At 36.2% G+C, this 22,586-nt stretch overlaps 1 protein-coding gene across 3 annotated transcripts in view; it reads right to left on the bottom strand.

The window, feature by feature from the left end:
• CERT1 (ceramide transporter 1) overlaps positions 1-22,586 on the bottom strand; it is a 123,005-nt gene that overhangs the window by 99,171 nt on the left and 1,248 nt on the right. For all 3 annotated transcript variants that reach the window (XM_043470694.1, XM_043470692.1, XM_043470693.1), the window contains one exon: positions 17,938-18,072. In XM_043470694.1, the coding sequence (XP_043326629.1) occupies positions 17,938-18,072 (135 nt within the window). The remainder of the gene's footprint in view (positions 1-17,937; positions 18,073-22,586) is intronic.

Consider the following 22,586-nt stretch of genomic DNA (forward strand, 5'->3'; position numbering starts at 1 on the left):
CTTCTCCTTGTAACTATTACTAGTTCATTTCTGAGACAACCGCCTCAATAATTTCCCAAAGTCTGCAACCCTGACACACATTATCCATTTAAATTGCCAGCAATAACAGCACAACTAACAGTAATTTCTCTTCTTTTATATTAATACATTACCACTTGATCTCAACATCAGATCAACTATCAAAGTCTAGAGAAGAAGCAGTTAAGAAAATTAGATGGAATAAACCACCAGTTCATGTCCATTCTCTTACCTGAGCACAGCTACTCCTCTTGCTTTAGGAGAGTGGTTCTAAAACTAGCACACATCAGAATGATTTAAAGGGTTTGCTAAGACAGAATTGCTGTTGTTAAGTCACTAAGTCATGTCTGACTCTTTGCGACCCCATGAACTGCAACACACCAGGCTTCCCTGTCCTTCACTATTTCCTGGAGTTTGTTCAAAATCATGTCCAGCGAGTCAGTGATGCCATTCAACCATCTCATCCTCTGCCATCCCCTTCCTCTCTTGCCCTCAATCTTTCACAGCATCAACTCTTTACATCAGGTGGCCAAAGTATTGGAGCTTCAGCATCATTCTTTTCAACAAATATTCAGGTTGATTTCCTTTAGGATTCACTGGTTTCATCTCCTTGCAGTCCAAGGGACTCTCAAGAGTCTTCTCCCAATGCCACAGTTCAAAAGCATCAATACTTTGGCGCTCAGCCTTCTTTAATAGTACAACTCTCACATCCATACATGACTACTGGAAAAACCACAACTTTGACTAGACGGACCTTTGTCAGCAAAGTAATGTCTCTGCTTTTTAATATACTGTCTAGGTTTGTCACAGCTTTTCTTCCAAGGAGCAAGAGTCTTTTTAATTTGATGGCTGTAGTGACTGCCTGCAGTGATTTTGGAGCACAAGAAAATAAAATGTGTCATTTTCCCATTTTTTCCCTCTCTATTTACCATGAAGTGATGGGACAGGATGCCATGATCTTAGTTTTCTGAATGTTGAGTTTCAAGTCAGTTTTTTCACTCTCCTCTTTCAGCTCCATCAAGAGGCTCTTTAGTTCCTCTTCACTTTCTGCCATTTGTTTATCTGAGGTTAGCAATATTTCTCCTGGTAATCTTGATTCCAACTTGAGCTTCATCCAGCCCAGCATTTCACATGATATACTCTACATACAAGTTAAATAACCAGGGTGATAATATACAGCCTTGACATACTCCTTTACCAATTTGGAACCAATCCACTGTTTCATGTCTGGTTCTAACTGTTGCTTCTTGACTTGCATATAGATTTCTCAGGAGGCAGGTAAGGTGGTCTGGTATTCCTATCATTTGAAGAATATTCCACAGTGACTGTGGTATCCACACAGTCTTAAGGCTTTTGCGTTGTCAATGAAGCATAATGCTGGACTTCATAAACCAGAGCTTCTTACTCATTAGGTCTGAGGTAGGGCTTGAGGATCTGTATTTCCAACAAGTCCACAGCTGATACTGGATATCATATTTTAGGTATAATGTCAATGTCCTCTGCTTATGTTCCTCTTATTTAATATTTCCTTGTTTTGAAGTGGCACATTTTCCAGAAGAAAGGTCTGTGGAATGTTTCTTTTTTCCTTATTATTATGAGAATTCTCAAACATATGCAAAAATCATGAACCCCCATGCCACTATTCAGCTTCAACAACTAACTCATAGTCATTTTCATTTCATCAACACCCTCCACCAAATCATGCCTGAATAAATGGATTATTCTGAAGCAAATTCAAAACATATCATTTCATCCATAGATATTTAATTACGTTATCTCTAAAATAAAACATTTTTCAAAAACCACAAGAAGTAAATTTTTTAAGACCTTTGTATTTTAAAATGCTTTTATCTGCCCTTATACTTCCTTAGTGGTTCAGTTAGATACAGAACTCAATGTTGAAAATATTTCTTCAGAAGGCAAGCATGACCTTTTCCATTTTACCTACCAGGGTTGTTCTCGAAAAGCCCACAGTTATTTTGAATCCTTGTCCTTTGTTGTGATCTTTTCTTTTCCCCCTCTGAACCATTCAGGATATTTTTTTCTCTGAAGTGGTCTGACTCACCTCAAAATATGTTTTTCATGATTTTTTTGTTTGTTTTTCACCTATTATGTTGGATCTTCATTGGCCCTTTCAGTGTGAGAATTCATGCTCTCAACTTCTGTAAATGTTTCTCATACTCTTGCACTGAGTATTATTTTCTTTTCTCTCTTTCTGAAGCTCCCACAGTTCACATATCAAATCTCTTTCTTAAGTTTACCTTTTCTCCTATTTCCTGTCCTTTTTGTTTTTTGCTACTTTTTGGGAAATGTGTATAATTCTACCTTCCAATTCATTTGATTTTTTATATCACTGACCATATTAATAATTTCTAAGAGCTCTTTTTTACCTTCTTCCTTTCTTATAGTATACTTTTTTGGATTAATGATTCCAAATACTCATCTTAGCTCTTTGAGAAAAGAAACACATTGTCTTATTTTGTGGAATATTTGAGTAATCTGTTGCCTAGTATTACATTTACTCTCTTGATTTCATTTATACTGAAAACTTTCCTCACGGCCTGGTAGTGTTGACTGTTCATTTCTAAAAGTGAGGGATGTAAAAGCTGCCTGGAAGCTGCAAGGCTACGGGTAATCAAAGATGGGATTCACTGTGGGATAATCTAGGTAGTTGGGTGACTTTGTTGGAGAAGTTCCAGTGCTATTGTTAGGTATTTCCTCTTAAGGTTGCTCAGATTCTCTAGAGAAGACCCTAGCAACCTCCTTCTCTGAGTATGAAAGTTTATTAGCTAATGTATTGGGAATCAAGTTGGGAATAGGAATGGGATGGGTTAGAGGGAGGTCTCAAAATTTTATCAGCATACTTCCTTTAATCTCCCTTTATTCAGTGATTACTTGCTTTCATTTTTTTCTAGTGCACATTCCCCCACTTTCCAGCTCAGAAAACACTATTTTATCCACTCTAAAAGAACAATTCACCATCTTTTGTCAGGTGAGGGGTGGGTCAATTATCCAACTGCCCAAAGTTGTGTGAGAAAAATCTGAGGATGTGATTGTTTAAGCTCATATTTGACTCATCTTGCTTATTTACAACTTCCACTCTCAATTCTCATTTCAAGAGGTACCTGGTACTACTAAACTATTACATGATTGTGACATAAATCAAGTTCACAGCATTCCCAACTCATAGCTTAGGAGTTGGATTTCTCAGATCTGCAAACTCACTTAGCACTTGTCCATGTTTTTCCAACTTCTAAAACTCTGTCTTCTATTGTCTCCTTGGGGCTTCCCTAATGGCTCAGATGGTAAAGAACCCGCTAACAAAGCGAGACCTGGGTTGGATCCCTGAGTTGGAAAGATGCCCTGGAGAAGGGAATGGCGACCCACTCCAGTGTTCTTGCCTGAAGAATTCCATGGACAGAGGACAGTCCATGGGACTGCAAAAGGTCAGACACGACTGAGTGACTAACACATACATTATCTCCTTTTCTTCCTCCCTTTCGGGATTAAAAATCTTTTTTTTAACTCTATTACTAAACTAAAGAGCCTCTTGATGAAGGTCAAAGAGGAGAGTGAAAAAGCTGGCTTAAAACTCAATATTCAGAACACTAAGATCATGGCATGAGGTCCCATCACTCCATGGCAAATAGATGGGGAAACAATGGAAACAGTGACAGACTCTATTTTTGGGGGGCTCCAAAATTACTGCAGATGGTGACTGCAGCCATGAAATTAAAAGACATCTGCTCCTTGGAAGAAAAGCTATGACAAACCTAGACAGCATATTAAAAAGCAAAGACATCACTTTGCTGACAAAGGTCCGTCCAGTCAAAGCCATAGTTTTTCCAGTAGTCATTTTTGGATGTGAGAGTTGGACCAAAAAGAAAGCTGAGTGCCAAAGAACTGATGCTTTTGAACTGTGGTGTTAGAGAAGACTCTTGAGAGTCCCTTGGACAGCAAGGAGATCAAACCAGTCAATCCTAAAGGAAATCAACCCTGAATGTTCATTGGAAGGACTGATACTGAAGCTGAAACTCCAATACTTTGGCAAATTGATGCGAAGAGCTGCCTCATTAGAAAAGACTCTGATGCCGGGAAAGATTGAAGGCAGGAGGAGAAGATGACAACAGAGGACGAGATGGTTGGATTTCATCACCGACTCAACGGACATAGTTTGAGCAAGCTCTGGGAGATGGTGAAGGACAGGGAAGCCTGGTGTTGCAGTCCATGGGGTTGTAAAGTCGGACACGACTGAGAGACTGGACAACAACTATTCTTTTCATGGGCAAAGAGACAGAGTACATCAATCTTTACCTGGAAAAACCTCCTAATTTTTTAAAAGCCAAATGAAACCTCTTTCAAAACAGGAAAAAACCTCACTTTATGAAATTGGGTTTGTATATAACTTTTCAAGAATTATTACTCAATCCAGTCTCCTTCCCTCAAGACACCATCCTTGTAGAGATCACCTGAATTTCTGGATGAGCGTCAACTGGTCATGATGTCTTAGTTTCTCACCCCCTCATAATCAATTTATATTGATCTTTTTCTTTCTTAAGTGACAAATCCTCATTTTTTAACAGATGAAAATACAGGAAAGCATATTTTTACAAGTAATTTTTGGGTACTAGATATTCTCTAACTTGGAGACTAAGAACATATCTCATTCTTTTTATCAGCTATGTTTCCTTCCTTAAATGAAGAAAGGACAGAGATTAAGTCTACACAGCAATCACTCCAAGGAAGAAGTTCAAGAGTAATACCAATTTCCCTGGTGAAATCACATGATGAGTTGTTACCTTGTAATTTTCAATCTAAAGCTTTGTAATTTTAATTAACTGGCTGTGTGCCACTGAAGACCAAACTAATAATCTTGAAATTAAAAAACTATGAGAAATGTTACCTCTGTAACGAAAATCTAGAAAAAAAACTAATAATAGTGTTGGTATCTTTCCAAAGTACTTTGGGAAATAAGTAAGCTTCAAATGCTCCCAAGAATTCACAGCAAAAAGTAAGCAAAATATACATACAAATAGGTTCTAAACATAAGTTACTTTCTAATGACAGTGACAAAATCAGTCTGTTAGTTTGGCAGAAAATATTACCAAAAACATACCTGAAATTATGATATATGGAATATATAAAGAACTTCCATAACTCAACAGCAAGAAGGCAAACAGAATTGAGATTTGAAAAGATGTATTACCAAAGAGATACAAATAACAAGCAGATGAAAAGATGTACAACATGATTAGTCATTAGGAAAATGCAAACTGAAGCCACATGAGATATCACTATACACCTACTAGAATAGTTATGATAAAAAATCAACCAAATAAAAAATCCAAAAAAAAACAAGCAATGAAAAAAATGTTGAGCAACTGGAATTCTAATACACTGTTGGCAGAAATATAAAATGGTACTGCCACTTTGGAACACAGCTTGGCAGCTTCTTATATAGTTAAACATACTCTTATCATAGGACCCAGCAATCTCATTCCTAGGACCCAGCAATTGCCATTCCAAACCCAAAGAAATAAAACATTATATTTACACAAAGACCTGTACTTGAATTATTAGCAGTTTACTTATGGTAGCCCCAAATTGGAAGCATAGATCTATCAAGTGGGGAATGGATAAATAAACCATAGTATATGTACACTGTGGAATAGTACTCAGTAATAAAAAGGAGTAAATCAGGGATGCACAGAACATGGATGACTTTCCAAAAGCATTGCACTAAATGGAAAGTCAAACACAGAGTTGCATATCGTATGATTTCATTTTATATAACAATCTGAAAAAGGTAAAACTGTAAGAACAGCGGTGGCCAGAGATTGGGGATGGGGAGATAACTAATCACAAGGAGGGCAGGTAAGAACTTTATGGGGTGATGAAATTCTCTATACTCTGTCGTAATGGTCACATGACTACATACATTTGTGAAAACTGTAACTGTACACTTAAAAAGGTGATTTTTACTGAGCATAAATTATACCTAAATAAATATGGTTTCTAAAAAGGTAAAATATGCCTTAACACACATACACACACACAATAAGCAGTAGAAGAAAAAAGGTAGTCAGAACATGCAGAAAGCATAAAAAGAGCTAGCTGTTTAGTACAGTACAGATTTTATACACACACATATAATTTCTTTTAAGTTGTGAAATAGAACTACTTGATGCAAGGAAATTGCTTTCAGGAAAAGCATGAGAACTGTTCAAATATGGCATGTCACATATTTCAGCTTTAATAAGTCAACTTGCATCTTCGTCTCTCTCTCCCTTTAACAAAAGGCTTTGCCAGCTTCTCTTTTCTTTCAAAACTGCAGGTTTTATTTCTAATACAAGCATATCACAAAATAAACTTAAAGAAATCTGACTGCCTCTTATGTTGCCAAGAACAAAAGTACAAGTATTTTATGTTATTTTGTTTAATACACATAATCATTCCATCCTTTAACCACTTAAGAAAGATGAAGCTCAGAGAAAGTTAGTAATCATTTGAAGGTCCCTGTAGCATAAGAAACAGAGCCAAGATCTAAATCTGGGTTTGACCTGAAAGCCCATGAATGATATATTTTTTTAAAGTTTTTATTTTGTATTGGGATATAGCTGATTAACAATGTTGTGATAGTTTGAGGTGAACAGCAAAGGGACTCAGCACACATATATGTGTATCCATTCTCCCCCAAACCCCCTTCCCATCCAGGCTGCCACATAACATTGAGGAGAATCCCTTATGCTCTACAATAGGTCCTTGTTGGTTATCCATTTTAAATAAAGCAGTGTGTACATGTTCATCCTAAACCCCCTAACTATCTCTTTCCTCTATCCTCCCCTCACCCTGCCCTTGGCATCATAAACTCCATAAGTTCCTTCTCTAAATCTGTGAAATCTGTGAGTTTGCTTCTGTTTTGTAAGTAAGCTCATTTGTAATCATTTCTTTTTAGATTCTGCATATAAGGAATGTCATATGATATTCCTCATTCTCTGACTTACTTCACTCAGTATAATGCTCTCTAGGTCCATTCATATTGCTGCAAACAGAACTATTTCATTCTTTTTTAATGGCTAAGTAATATTCCACCATATCTATATGTACCACATCTTCTTTATCTATTCCTCTGTTCATGGAGATTTAGGTTGCTTTCGTGTCTTGAGTATTGTAAATAGTGCTGCAATGAACACTGTATCCTTTTGGATCATGTCTTCTCCAGATATATGTCCAGGAGTGGGACTACAGGGTCATATGGCAGGTCTATTTTTAGTTTTTAAAGGAACACTCATACTGTTCTCCATAGTGGCTATACCAATTCACACTCCTAACCAAAAATGTAGGAGGGTTTCCTTTTCTCCACTCAGTCTCCAGCACTTACTGTCTGTGGAATTTTTTCTGGCTGGTGTGAGGTGATACCTCATTGTAGCTTTGATTTGCATTTATCTAATAATGGTTTTTCCAGTGGTCATGTATAGATGTGAGGGTTGGACTGTGAAGAAAGCTGAGCGCCGAAAAATTGATGCTTTTGAACTGTGGTGTTGGAGAAGACTCTTGAGAGTCCCTTGGACTGCAAGGAGATCCAACCAGTCCATCCTGAAGGAGATAAGTCTTGGGTGTTCATTGGAAGAACTGATGCTGAAGCTGAAACTCCAATACTTTGGCCACCTCATGTGAAGAGTTGACTCACTGGAAAAGACCCTGATGCTTGGAGGGGTTGGGGGCCAGGAGGAGAAGGGGACGACAGAGGATGAGATGGCTGGATGGCATCACCGACTCGATGGGCATGAGTGTGAGTAAACTCCGGGAGTTTGTGATGGACAGGGAGGCCTGGTGTGCTGTGATTCATGGGGTTGCAAAGAGTTGGACATGACTGAGCGACTGAACTGAACTGAACTGAATAATTAGTTATGCTGAACATCTCTTCATGTGCCTACTGGCCATCTATATGTCTTCTTTGGAACAATGTCTAATTAGCATTCTGCCCATTTCTTGAGTGTGTAGTTTCTGTTAAGCATCACTTTTGTAAATTTTGGAGACTAATCCCTTATCAGTCAAATCATTTGCAAATATTTTCTCCCAATCTGTGTGTTGTCCTTTCATTTTGTTTACTGCTTCCTTTGCTGTGCAAAAGCTTTTGAGTTTAAGTAGGTCCCATTTGTTTATTCTTGTTTTTATTTCCATTATTCTGGGAAATGGATGGAAAAAGATATTGCTGAGATTTATGTCAGAGAGTTTTTGCCTATGTTTTCTTCTAGGAGTTTAGTAGTGTCGGGTCTCACATTTAGGTCTTAATCCATTTTGAGCTTCAAAAAGAAAAAAATACTTAGGAGTAAACCTACTTAAAGAGACAAAACACCTGTACTCCAAAAACTGTAAGATGCTGATGAAAGAAACTGAAGATGACATAAACCGATGGAAAGATACACCATGCTTGGGGACTGGAAGAATCAGTATTGTCAAAATGACTATACTACCCAAGGCAATCAATAGAGTCAATGTAATCTCTATCAAATTATGAGTAGCATTTTGCCTGCAAGTATTATATTGTAAATCAACTGCGCTTTGTAATTAAAAAAAGAAAACATACTAAGCAAAAACTTGTATAAGATCTTGAGAGAAGATCTTGAGAGAAACTAAAAAAGAAGCTTGTTGCTAATTATTTCAATCTAGGAAATTTTGTGTATTCCTTGTTTTAAGGAAACTTGAATGCTAAAATACAAATTATATTTATTAGAGATTTAACAAGACAGTAATAGCAAATCACACATTTTTGTCCTTTTCATTTTATTTAGAAAAAAAATTACTAAAATTTATATATAATAAGCCTATATCTCAAACAGACTTTCTTAGAATTAAAACGGATTTAAAAAAAAAAACCTTTTCATCATAATAAGATGCTTTAAACAGTTGTTTTTATAAACATTTAACAGTCATGTTCCTATAAATCTTATATAAAATATAGTGCATTGTATATGCATTTTTCCTAAACTCAGTAAGTGATAAAATAACACCAGGTGGGAATCAGGAGACTTGAGTTCTAATTTTAACTCTTGATACTTTGTGTTACAGGTTACATTGTGTACCCCCACATTTATATGCTAAAGCCTTAGCCTGAAACATGCCAGAACGTGAATTTATTTGAAAATAGGGTAACTGGAGATGTAATTAGTTAGGATGAGGTCACACTAGAGTAAAATAAGCCTCTAATATAACTAGGGTCCTCATAAAAGGGGGAAATCTGGACACAGTTACAGGCACAGGGAGAATGCCATGTAAACATGAATGCAGAGATGGGGATGATGCATTATCAGCCAAGAAATGCCAAAGACTGTCAGCATACCATCAAAAGCAACAGAAGGAACCAACCCTGACAACATCTTCATCTGGACATCTAGCCTCTAGAACTATGAGACGATAAATGTTATTTAATTCGGTAAAGTTGGAGGATACAAAAGTAACATACAGAAATCAGATGCATTTCTACATACTAAAAAAAATATCAGAAAGAGAAATCAAGGAAATAATCCAATCTACTGTTGTATGAAAAAGAATATAACATATAGGAATAAACCTACCTGAGGAGGCAAATGACTGAGCGATTGGACTGAACTGAACTGAAAGGAGGCAAAAGACCTGTACTCAGACAAGCATAAGATGCTGATGAAAGAAATCAAAGATGACACAAACTGATGGAAAGATATACCAAGTTCTTAGATTAGAGGAATCAATATTGTTGAAGTGGCCATACTACCCAAGGCAATCTACAGATTCAATGCAATTCTTATCATATTACCAATGGCATTTTTCACAGAACTGGAACAAAAAAATTCTTAAAATTTGTATGAAGATAGAAAGACCCTGCATAGTCAAAACAATTTTGAAAAAGAAGAGCAGATGTGGAGGAATGGCACTCCCTGACTTCAGATTACACTACAAAGTTACAGTCATAAAAACAGCACGGCATGGACACAAAACCAGACAGATCGATGGAGTGGGACAGAGGCCAGAAGCAAACCCATGCACTTACGGTCAATCAACCGACGACAAAGCAGCCGGGGCTACACACTAGAGAAAAAAATCTCCTCAATAAGTGGTGCTGGGAAAACTGGACAGCTACATATAAAACAATAACATTGGAATATTTTCTACAGCATGTACAAATATAAACTGAAAATGGATCAAATGCCTAAATATAAGACTGAATACTATAAAACTCCTAGAGGAAAATGTAGGCAGAATACTCTTTGACATAAATCACAGCATCATCTTCTTGGATCTACCTTCAAGAATAATGGAAACAAAAGCAAAAATAAACAAATGGGCCCTAAGTAAACTTAAAAGCTTTTGCTCAGCAAAGGAAATCATAAACAAAACAAAAAGATAATCTATGGAATGAGAGAAAAATATCTGCAAATGATGTGATCAATAGAGTTTAATTTCCAAAATATACAAACAGCATATACAGGTCAATGTAAAAAAAACAAAAGCCAAAGCAATTAAAAAAAACGGGCATAAGACCTGAACAGACATTTTTCCAAAGAAGACATACAGGATGGCAAGAGGCATATGAAAAGATGTTCAACATTGCTAATTACTAGAGAAATGCAAATCAAAACTACAATAAGATATCTCCTCATACCAGTCAGAATGGCCATTATTAAAAAGTCTACAAATAACAAATGGCAGAGATGGTGTGGAAAAAAGGGAAACGTCCTACACTGTTGATGGGAACACTGGTGCAACCACTATGGAAAACAGTACAGAGGTTCTTTAAAAAATTAAAAAGAGTTGCCATATGATCAAACAATTCCATTACTGCATATATATATATCCAGAGAAAATGATAATTTGAAAAAAGACATGCACTCCAATGTTCACAACAACGCTATTTACAATAGCCTAGACATGGAAGCAACCTAAACATCTGCCGACAGATGAACTGATAAAGATGTGGATGTATACACACACACATACACAAATGGAATATTACTCAGCCATTATAGAGAGGAATGAAATATTTCCATTTACAGCAACATGGGTGGAACCAGAGATTATCTATTAACTGAAGTAAATCAGACAGGGAAACACAAATATATATATATATATATATCACTTATATGTGGAATCTTAAAAAATGATACAAATGAATTTACAAAACAGACACAGACTCACAGCTATAGAAAACAAACTTACTTACCAAAAGGGAAAGGGCGTGAGGGAGGGTAAATGAGGAGCTGCAAGAGGAAGGAGACATGTGTATGTCTACCTACGGCTGATTCACATTGCTCTATGGCAGAAACCAGCACAGTACTGTAAAGCAATTATCCTTCAACTATAAATAAGTAAATTTAAAAAAAAATTAGGAGTTGGGAATAGCAGGTACAAACTACTATATATATAAGAGATAAACAACAAGGACCCACGGAACTAGATATCTTGTAATAACCTATAATGGAAAAGAATCTAAATTATATATTTAAAAAAAAAATTTTTTTTTAAAGAGATACCCAGTTTGTGGTTCTTTATTATGGCAATCCTAACAAACTAATGCATTTTGTAATTATATCATTTTGGATATGCTATTTCAAAATTCTGGGCTCTACATTTCAAATGGTATCTTTTTAAATATTTGTTTTCTTCTGAAGCCTCTCACCATTATTTTAAATATTTCTCACTGTATCTAAATATTAGAGTTACATTATTTGAGTTATACTCAAAATTAAGATGAAGATAATATTTCCAAATGAACAGCTGAACAGATACTATTAGTGTCTAAAGACAAAAATCTTAGCAGTATAAGGTTCCAATTTGTTTAGATATTCACCGGCAAATGCTCCTCAAATGAGGAGAATCATCAACTATTATCTATCTAGTGCTTTTTCTGGTTGATACACCTTCCCTTCTTCTCTTGAGTTCTTATTAACACAGTTCAATAGAGCAAAATTGCACGTTTGATAAAAGACCAACTTCTTGGATTTCTTACTAATCTGTAGTTCCTCATATGATGATCAGTTATGGCCCTCTTCGTGGCTGGTGATATCCAATTTGCTGAATATCAACTTAAATTATTATTTTTTACTTTAAAACCCCACATAAAATTTTTAAAAATTAAAAAAAAAATTTTTTTTCTTCCAGTTTTATGGAGAGATAGTTAACTCAAAAACTGTTTAGATCCGACTACTCTTTATTTGGCACTTTTAAAATTTTTTGTTTAATGATCATCTTCAGTTTTGAATACTTCCTCCCCTTCCTGTTGGCTTCTTTGATTTTGCCAGGATCTTTCATTTCCTCCCTTAAAACCTTTATTTACCTAAGAGCTATTTAGCTTACTTTTTTTGTAGCAATATAGCAATAAACATTTTCATTACCTTTGTTTTCTGTCTGAAAATATTAGAACACTAAATTAGTGTATAAATTTCACTGTCGTGTGCTCAGTCATGTTCAACTCTTGGTGACCCCATGGACGGACTACAGTCCATCAGGCTCCTCTGTCCATGGGGTTTTCCAGCCAAGAATACTGGAGTGGGTTGCCATTTCCTACTCCAGGGGATCTTCCTGACCCAGGGGTTGAACCTATGTTTCCTTCATCTCCTACACTGGCAGAGGGATCCTTTACCACCCAATTGGGAAGCCCCAAATTTCACTATATCCAACCTATAATAATAATAGAAAACCCATTTACTTAAAGAAGTTTTAGATAGTAGGTATACAAAGTCAGATAGTTAAGATGAGATTGGGGCTACAGACAGAGCTTAGACAAACCAATTCTTCTTCTTTTTTTTTTTTAATATTTATTTGGCTGTGCCGGATCTTAGTTGTGGCCTGCCAGATCTTTAGTTGTGATGTGCAAACTCTTAGTTGTGGCATGTGGGATCCAGTTACCTAACCAAGGATGGAACCTGACCCCCTGCATTAGGAGTGCAGAGTCTTAGCGACTGGACCACCAAGAAATCCTCAAACCAATTCTGAAGACATTTCCATTATACCAAAAATCTGTAGTATGTAATTCCTGAAACATTGTCTCATCTCAGTAACTGCAAACAAACCATTTCTCTTATTTTCACAAAAGGACCATTAGCAGTTCAAAGAACTGATTAAAGAAATGCTAGCAATGTAATTTTTAAGTATGATACAAAAAGAAGGAATAGGCAAACCAATTGAACAAAAAGGAGTCCAGAAACAACCTCAAATACACATGGTACCAGAAATGACCTCAAATACACATGGTAATGTAATATATAATAAAGATGACATTTCAAGTCAGTGGGGAAAAGGTGAATTTTTCAATTAATGGTATTTGACTGTATGTTAGCCACTTGAAAAAAAGTTAAAAGTCCCCATATCACTCCTTTTACTAAAGTAACTCCCACAGAAATCAAACATGAAACTATAATTGAAAATATAACTACATGAGTTATAGTCTTTGAGGGCTTCCCAGGTGGCTCAGTAACAAAGAATCCACCTACCAATGCAGGAGATGCAGGTTCGATCCCTGAGTAGGAAAGATTCCCTCAAGAAGAAAATAGCAACCCACTCCAGTATTCTTGCCTGGGAAATCCCATGGACAGAAGAACCTGGCAGGCTGCAGTCCACGGGTCACAAACAGTCAGACATGACTGACCAGCTCAACAACAACAACAACAAATAGTTTTTGAGGGGGAAACACCTATCTAAACACAATACAGTAGCCATAAAGGAAAAAGTCAAAAAAAGGACACAGAATGTTTAATTTCTGTTAGGCTTAAAAAAAGACTATAAAACAGGAAGAAAGCAACAAATGACAACCTGAGGGGGAAACATGTACAATAAATATGACAAACTGCCAAATATGATGTAAAGAGCTTTTACAAATCAATAATTGAAAAAGATATGAACAAGCGATAAGAGGAAAAGCTAAGAGTTCTAAACATAAGAAGTTACTCACCCTCTTGAATAAAGAAGTGTAATATGAGACACTATTTTTATCGAGCAGTTTGACAAATATTTAACATTTGCCAAAACCTGCCTTTCTCAATACTTGAAGGTATGGGGAAATACAGACACTCATACACCATCAGTAGGAATGAAAAGAGGTACTTTTGAAAGGGCATTTGACAGTAACTATAAACAAATTTAAAAATACTACATATGTTTGTTTCAAGAGTGCTTACAGTAAAACAAACTTAAACATGACCTAAATGTCCAAGAATAGGGACGTGGCAAATAAATATGTTACATCCACATAATTCAACCAAGTGTAGTAAGTGTCTAAGACACAGTACAAGAGAGCAAGGTACAGAACAGCAGGTTTGGTGTGATGTCATCTGTGTAAATGAAGAATGAAGGACAGAAGCAAATAGATGCTTATACAGAAATGATATTATCTGGAAGAACAGACCAAAAGTTTAACTTTGCTTCTTTCTTGAGCACAGGACTAAGAGTAAAGAGAAGCATTTACTTTGCAAACCTTTTCATGCTATGGTTTATATTTATTTTCACCATAGATATTTAAAAAAGGAACTTAAAAATTAGTAAGTTTAAATACTCCGTAAACATTGCTTTTGATTGATGAAATACAATTAATAATACAACTAACATCCACTGAACATCTACTATATGGCAAGTTTTGTAGCAGGGACTGAGTCTTAAGTAAATAACTACTAAACTACAATAATTGAAAAATTTAACTTACCACACACATTTATTCAAGATACAATACATCATTTCCCACAAAGTGACACAGTACTATTTTTCTTCTTATTAACTTACTCCCAGTCCCTCACATTAAGAATTATTTCCAGGTAACAAATTCTCCTAAGAAATACATAGTTCCTTGAAAGTATTTCACTCAATGTATTATCATAGAGTTAAAGAACATGCTTCAAATAAAGAATGACTTCATTGTTAAGCTAAAATAAGAAAACAATGAATTAGGTTCTATGGGAAAATGTGGGCTCAAATGTTATGTTCACTAACAAATAATAAATACGTTAAGGAATTACAGTAGAGTCACAACTCTTCAAGTACAGACTTCCTCATATATGAACATTATGATTTCCTAAGGATGTCATGTGTGTGAATTCAAACATTATTTGCCTTCAAAGATGAACTGATACAGGTAATAGCCCACATTTAAGGAAAGCAAACATACCTATTTAACAGAAGTTAGTATTGTATTTTAAAAATTTAACTCAAATACATACTCTATTCGTCAACTTCATTCTGAGAAGCTCACTGAATTCAGTTATATTCTGGAATTTTCTTGAAATATTATGTAACAGTGAACCTGGGAACCCACAGAGTAGGAACAAAGTCGAAGGAGTTCAGGAATATAAATACTTCTGTTTCTCCCTGCCACCGTTTAGCTATGCGTGGGTGCTCAGTCACTTCAGTCGTGTCCAACTCTTAGCAACCCCAAAGACTGCAGCCCACCAGGCTCCTCTGTCCATGGGATTCTCCAAGCAAGAATATTGGAGTGGGTTGCCATGCCTCCTCCAGGGGATCTTCCCAACCCATGGATCTAAGAGGTGTCTCTTAAGTCTCCTGCATTGGCAGGAGGGTTCTTTACCACTAGTGCCACCTGGGAAGCCCTGCTTAACTATAGTGAAGATTAACTACCGCTCAGATTCTGCTGCTTTATTGATTTTTTTTTTAACCTTCTGTACTATCACCTAGCCCATGGAATACTTTCACTAAGTTCTTTCAAAGTTTTCAAATCATTTTGGTTTTCTACTCATTTCTTTGATTATGAACTGCAATCAAAGTTCTGTAAGCAACTACAGATCTAACAACAACAGAAATCTACAAAGAACTAACACATTGCTTTTTCCTGAGAAGATGCAATATAAATATTTATTAAAATTTTTTCTCAAAAAAATGTTTTTTTCTTTTTCCCAAATAAGCCATGCACTATTACCACAATCCATAATTCAAGACAACATAACTAAATTTAACTCCACAGAAATTAGCATGGTACTCTAGGAATAGTATTTCTTAGGAAGACAAAATCTCTATTGTCTGTTTCCACATCACCGATCAATAAACTATTTTCAAAGAGTCAAACAAGCACTGTAACTAACAAGCATCTAACAATATGCAAAAGAAGGAACAAGGGAAGACATTTCAAGATTACAAAGTATATTTCTATCCCTGATTCATTCTTTCCTCGAGCATGAGCAGTGATCCATCTCAAAAGAAAACTCTAAAATGCTAAACTAGACACAATTTCAAAAGTTCTTGTAATGAACCACATACCAGTCAAAACAAACACTGAGTTTCTACATTCAACCTATTTCTGTAAAATTGTCTTTAAGAATGGAGAGTAGTAGTTTCATTCTGAACATTTCGAAATAACTCCTCCATAAATTTTTCCAACGCAATATTCAACTAAGTATTTGTTTTCAAATTGTGAACACGTAAGGGCAGAATGTATGAAAAATGATGGAAAAATACTATATGATTTTCCTTAAATGTGTAACATAAACGTATGTTAAGTCATTTAGATATGAACACATATCCAAAGCATACCATTTGCTTTTTATAAACAATATAAATTCTCTCATTAAGTGAATTCTCTTTGGATGTATCAGTGAAATCTAAGACTGTTTTAAGATACTCATTTTTAGATTTTAACTACAACAGCTTCCTTAACTGACTTCCACTTAACTATTCTGCCTTGTTGTTACTGTTTTGGTTAAGTCCGTGTCTGACTTTTTTGCGACCCTGTGGACTGTAGGCCACCAGGCTCCTCTATCCAAGGGATTTCCCAGGCAAGAATACTGAAGTGGGTTGCCTTTTCCTTCTCCAGGGGATCTTCCCGACCCAGCGATCAAACTCACATCTCCAGCACTGCAGGTAGATTCTTTACTCTGAGCTACTAGGGAAACTTTCCCAACCTTCCTTAGATAACACGTTTTTAACCTTTATTAAACATGCCATAAATGGTAACCACTCTCAACTAGTATGGTATTTTTAGTACATTCAGGTACTTCTGACCTACTAGTTGAGTTACATGTCTAACAATTCAGTTGGTTGTTCCTAAACCTGTTTATGCCAGTTTACTTGCTGTAGTCCTTACATAACTTAAACATTATGTAAGTCTATGGGACACAAAAGCAAAGAGTTATTTCTATGTAAATGAAGTTGAATGCAAGCTGAGTAGAATGACTCAATAAAGGTGAGTCATTCTTTTAAAAGGTATTAAATTAGATAAAGGTGAGACATCTGTAAAATATTAGGGAAAAACATTAAAAGTCAAAAAGAGGAACCTATGTTTAGGGTTTTTCAAAAGTATCTTTAAGGTTTTATTCCACTTTAGAGAATCAAAACTAGAAATTGCAAATCATGCATTATGGATGTACTACTTTACACAAAAACTTCTCTCAACGGTGATCTTCAAAGAGATACTGTTAGCACTACATCAGAAAGTTGATTAAGTGAATTTAGATTTATGGTCTATTACATTTTAAGTCAAAATTTCAAAATGTTACAATATGTATCTTTTTACTTTCCTCCTTTAACTTTTTCAATAACTAAGTAACTATCCCAACCTATCAGAGATGAAGCCATCTAACATGTTCTTCTGAAGCCCTTGTTTAAGGGCTTGTTGTAACCAACTAGATAAATCCTACATGTCTAAATAAAATAACTGGAGGAGGAAATAGCAACCCACAGAATTCCATGGACAAAGGAAACTGACAGGATACTGTCCACAGGGTTACAAAGAGTCGGACATAACTGAGCATGCATGCACACATATAAAATAATAGTATGTAGTGATATACTCTAAAACAATTCTATGGAAAAAAGTATTAGTCTATGCTTCACAAGGGCAAGCATCTTAACCTATTCTTTCACAGACATAAGTCCAAGAATACAGCTCCTAGTGTGAGCTGATGCTCCATCAATAGTTGCTGAATGAAGGAGACAGGAACTCACCGTGATGACAGCCTTGCTAAGACAGATGGAACCTCGGCAGCCATACTCTGTCTCATCTTCAGACTTGTAGTAACTCAGAGTATTATTTTTCAAAACTACCCAACGATCCTGCCACCCATGAATATAGTTTGTCCACTGGAGGAAAAAAAGAAACAAAAAATTAAGTCAGTATTTTAGAAATCCAAACAATCTTAAACAACAGTCAATCTAAGTTTAAGACCAAAATGTGAAAAGTTCTAACTTAACTATAAGCAGTTAAAAAAAAAAAAAAAGCTAAGATTTTCCAGATTATATACGATTTTCCATAATTTCTTCAAAATTATAGATCAAACAGATAATAAATAAAACATAACATTTGAAGAATAAAAACTGAAGCACATTTCAGTTAAAAATTCTCCTTTTTTTTGGTGTGCTTTCATCCTCCCCTACTCACCACCTTCAAGACTTAAATTGTTTCTGGCCCTGTCATATTTGACATATTCAATAGCAAAGAACTTTAGTTTGGCTACACAGTCTGTCACTCTCCTTCTGCATGAAGCATTCTAAAACAGAAGCCAATCATGACCAAACCTCTATTTTTGTTGTTTAAGTTATTCCTATATGAAAATGTATGATGACTACATTAAAGTAAAAATACAGATCATCTCTTTAGTAAGTCTATATCAACTTTACTTTTACCTCCATAGCACTCTTTGAGGATCTATTTTTCAAACTCAAGGATAAAATACAAACATAAAATTGGTTTCCAAAAACATACTTGGCTTATCTGTTTTCCAGTACCTACAAATGGTTTGTGCTGGTAAAGTTTTGCTGCTGCACAGTGAAGATCAAAATCAATAAACCTGAAAAGGCAGAAATGTAACCTCTATGGGAATTGTTGATATTGTATATTTTTATGCCCTGGGGTTTTAAGTAGACAATTCAAAAACTATCTGCCAAAAACTAACTCTAAATGGATCGTTAAAAATATACTGCATTGGCTCAGAGAAATCTTTTCTTTACTGTTTCCTAATTCAACAGGTTTGAGATTGTTTGGCTCTTAACATCTTCTAAACGTCACCATTACAAGCCCTCCCTGAGAACTTATCCACGCAGGATAATCTCCCTGAGATTTACCATCACTTAAGACAGCGACTTAAAATAATGACAAATATACACAAAAATAAATTTACCTCTACCATAAAGTGCACTACCCCACTATGTTCCTATTTCTTTGGCTATACTGCTACTTCCAGTCATTCAGACTCAAAGCCAGCTCAGGATTCCGGTACTGCATGGACAGAGCAGTGGATACAACATCAGAGAGGCTCAAGTACTCTCCTAGCTGTGTGAAAAGTTCTGACAAACTATTTAACTTCATCTTTCCTTCCTATTAAACCCCTAAATCTGACTCTTACCTTTTTTCAAGTAATCCAATCACATTATCACGGGCTTCCCTGGTGGCTCAGCCGGTAAAGTGTCTGGGTTCAATCCCTAGGTCAGGAAGATCCCCTGGAGAAGGGAACGGCTATCCACCCCAGTATTCTTGCCTGGAGAGTTCCATGGTCGGAGGAGCCTGGCAAGCTACAGGCCATGGGGTCGCAAAGAGTCAGACACGACTGACCAAATAATACTTTCTAGGTTCCTGAGAAAGCTTAATAACCTTACTTCTGATATCTTCTGCTTTTAATTTCATAACTTACATAGTCTTATTAGGCATATTTTGCTTACTTATCTTACATATTAACCTCATTTAGTGTCCAGTTACAAAACTTTCATGAACAACTGATTGCCTATAATAGAAACTGTTTAGACTGGTATACCTTAACCCTACCTTTTGTCCAATTACTGCCTCTCAGAAAACTAGTAACTGTGTGACTGTGGTCATGTTACTTATCTTCTGTTTGTTTGTCACATTTTACCTCTTAAAGTTTTTTAAGATTAAGCAAGAACAGACTGAGAACACTGCCAAGCACACAGTATTTTCTCAGTTGGAAGCAGAATTATGCACAGCTAATGAAGCTCTATGCAAGGGATTTCCCAAGCAAGAATACTGAACTGGGTTGCCATCTCCTTCTCCAGGGTATCTTCCTGACCCAGGAATTGAACCCAGGTCTCCTGCATTACAGGCAGATTCTCTACTGGCTGAGCCATCAGGGAACCTCACAAGAACCCCTTTCAAAGTGACAGACAAGACACTAACAATTTTGTGCCCATATTTTTATATTATTTTCTTATAGAAGACCCAATAATTACATAAACTTCAGGCCCTTTACCCAGAAAGTGTTAACTCCTATTCACAACTAGAAGGCGGACTTTTGCCTTTTCTCCTACCCTCATAACGTTTCCTCACTCTTCCCCATTCAACAGAGACAAAGCGATATGTAGGCACTGCAGGAGAATTAAATAATCCTGCTTCCAACAGTCCAGCAAGCATAAATTCAGGAGGAAAAAAAAAAACACATTTATAATAAGGATCAGAAGCAAGTCACAAGTAAAATGCTATAGGAATGAATACAGCACTATATTCATAGGAGATAATACCCTTGAGGAAAGGAGTGCTGGGATGGCTGGCAAAATAAAAGTCTTCATAGAAAGAACAGTTGAGATGGACTCCAGAGATGGACAGAATTTCAGCCAATAGTTCGGTGTGTGAAGAAAACATTAGTAAAGATAAGGTAATAAAGTTGGAGAGAATTCAGAAGAAATTGAGTGAGATTTACCCAGGCTTAGTTGCTCTCAAGTCCATCTAAGGCCTGAATCTTTTCCCATCCATAACCCATCTTGACATTTGTTATAACCACCTAGAATTATTGTCAACCCAGTATTTTTGGAACTACGTGTCTAAGAAACAAGCCTGTAGAAAATATGTTCATATTAAAAAAAACTCTGGGCTGCTGTGTTTCTAATACAGGTTTACTCTACCACCACCATGCCAAACTCACTCCATTTGTGGGGGAACAAAACAAGTTAGCATTAGGATTTAACTACATTACTAAACAGAAGGAAAAGAACAGACACTGAGTTCTAACCCTTGTTTAAAATTACCAAGTGAATACAAAGATTCAAAATATATATGTACTTGAAACTTAAAAACATACATTCAATATAAAACATTCTTGATGAAAAAGCTTCCAAGAAAACATATGTATCCATAAATGGCTAAATTTCAGGGAAATTTCCTTCTTAGCTTTTTCCAAGAATACCAAAACCTACATCCCTGTTGATTCCTGGTACATAGCAACATGTAGGTTACTTGCCTGCTAAAGTGAAGTGAAGTGAAGTCGCTCAGTTGTGTCTGACTTTTTGCGACCCCATGGACTGTAACCTACCAGGATCCTCAGTCCATGGGATTTTCCAGGCAAGAATACTGGAGTGGGTTGCCATTTCCTTCTCCATGCCTACTAAAGAAGTGGTCAAATACTACAAATACTACCTCTCTACGCACTTAAATATCACGGAGGTAAGTCTTCCTTTTTTTTTTTTTGGGTCGTAAAGTACATACTTACCACACCACTCTGCATAAGTGATACTCAGATACTCATACACAGCGCGCATACTCAGAGCACCGGTGACTCCACCCCTCACTACAATCCTCCTACCCCACAAAAGGGGATAATCAATAGTTCAAAAGTACAGCTTGTTTTTGTAAAATACTTAACACACCACAACACTAATTTGATGAAATTATCGGAATCACTGAGAAGCAAAAAAGATTCATAACAGTTCCAAAGGAAAATGTACACCCACTACAATCTAGATACCTAAATTACAACATACATTTAATCTAAAGAAACCCTGGGGAGTTTCACCTTACTGAAAACTTTTCACTGAAATTCCAATAATGATCACAGTATCCACACACACTGTTATTTTTCCATACACAACAGTTAACACGTGCAAGCCTTAGTTTTGACATACTCATGCCTCTCGTAGGTCCTTTCTCAGCCTTCTTAAGACAATATAAAAGCCTAATATGAAACGATTACACAAAGGACGTCCAAAAGTTAAGCCAAAGTAGGTATACTGGAAGCATGGTGATTTCTTAATAGGCAGTGGTTGCACATGATCTAGTATCTTATGACCAGCCTGTTGAAAGACTGGACCCTGCTCCCCTTCTCCAAGTTAACTGCCAGCTCCAGCCATTTCTAAAACTTTAACAGGCAGAGAAAACGAAGTAAAAAAGGCAATGTGGATCTTATCACAGCAAAAACCTAAAAGAAAAAGAAAGAAAAGAAGGAAAGAAAACAAAACCTTAACAGCAAACCCCAAACCACGTACTACCAACGGTAAAGATTACCCACCTTCCCTCTTAAAAGGGGCCTCATCCATTTTGGTTAAGTAGCTTTCAAATTCTACACGTGACTATCTGCTTCGTAAAAATTTTGGAAAAATGTTTTTAAAAAAATACAGGAAAAGTAAAATGTCTTTTCCTAACTCTGCCCCCTGTCTGCAAGAATACTTCACTAAATAACACTCTTCTTGGACTAAATAAATGTCGGTTTCCATTCTGACATGTTTCAAGTTACTACGAATATTTCTTGTACCTATCACCTGCCGATTCAATAGCTCTTCTCTGAACTGGGGGAAAGGGTGAAAAGCAAGTACAAAAAGTGCTCCTCAAATGACCTCTCACTACATCTAGCCTGGCATAGTTTCCCACCTCAGAT

The sequence above is a fragment of the Cervus canadensis genome, chromosome 6 (assembly GCF_019320065.1).
Source record: "Cervus canadensis isolate Bull #8, Minnesota chromosome 6, ASM1932006v1, whole genome shotgun sequence".
Taxonomy (NCBI): Eukaryota; Metazoa; Chordata; class Mammalia; order Artiodactyla; family Cervidae; genus Cervus; species Cervus canadensis.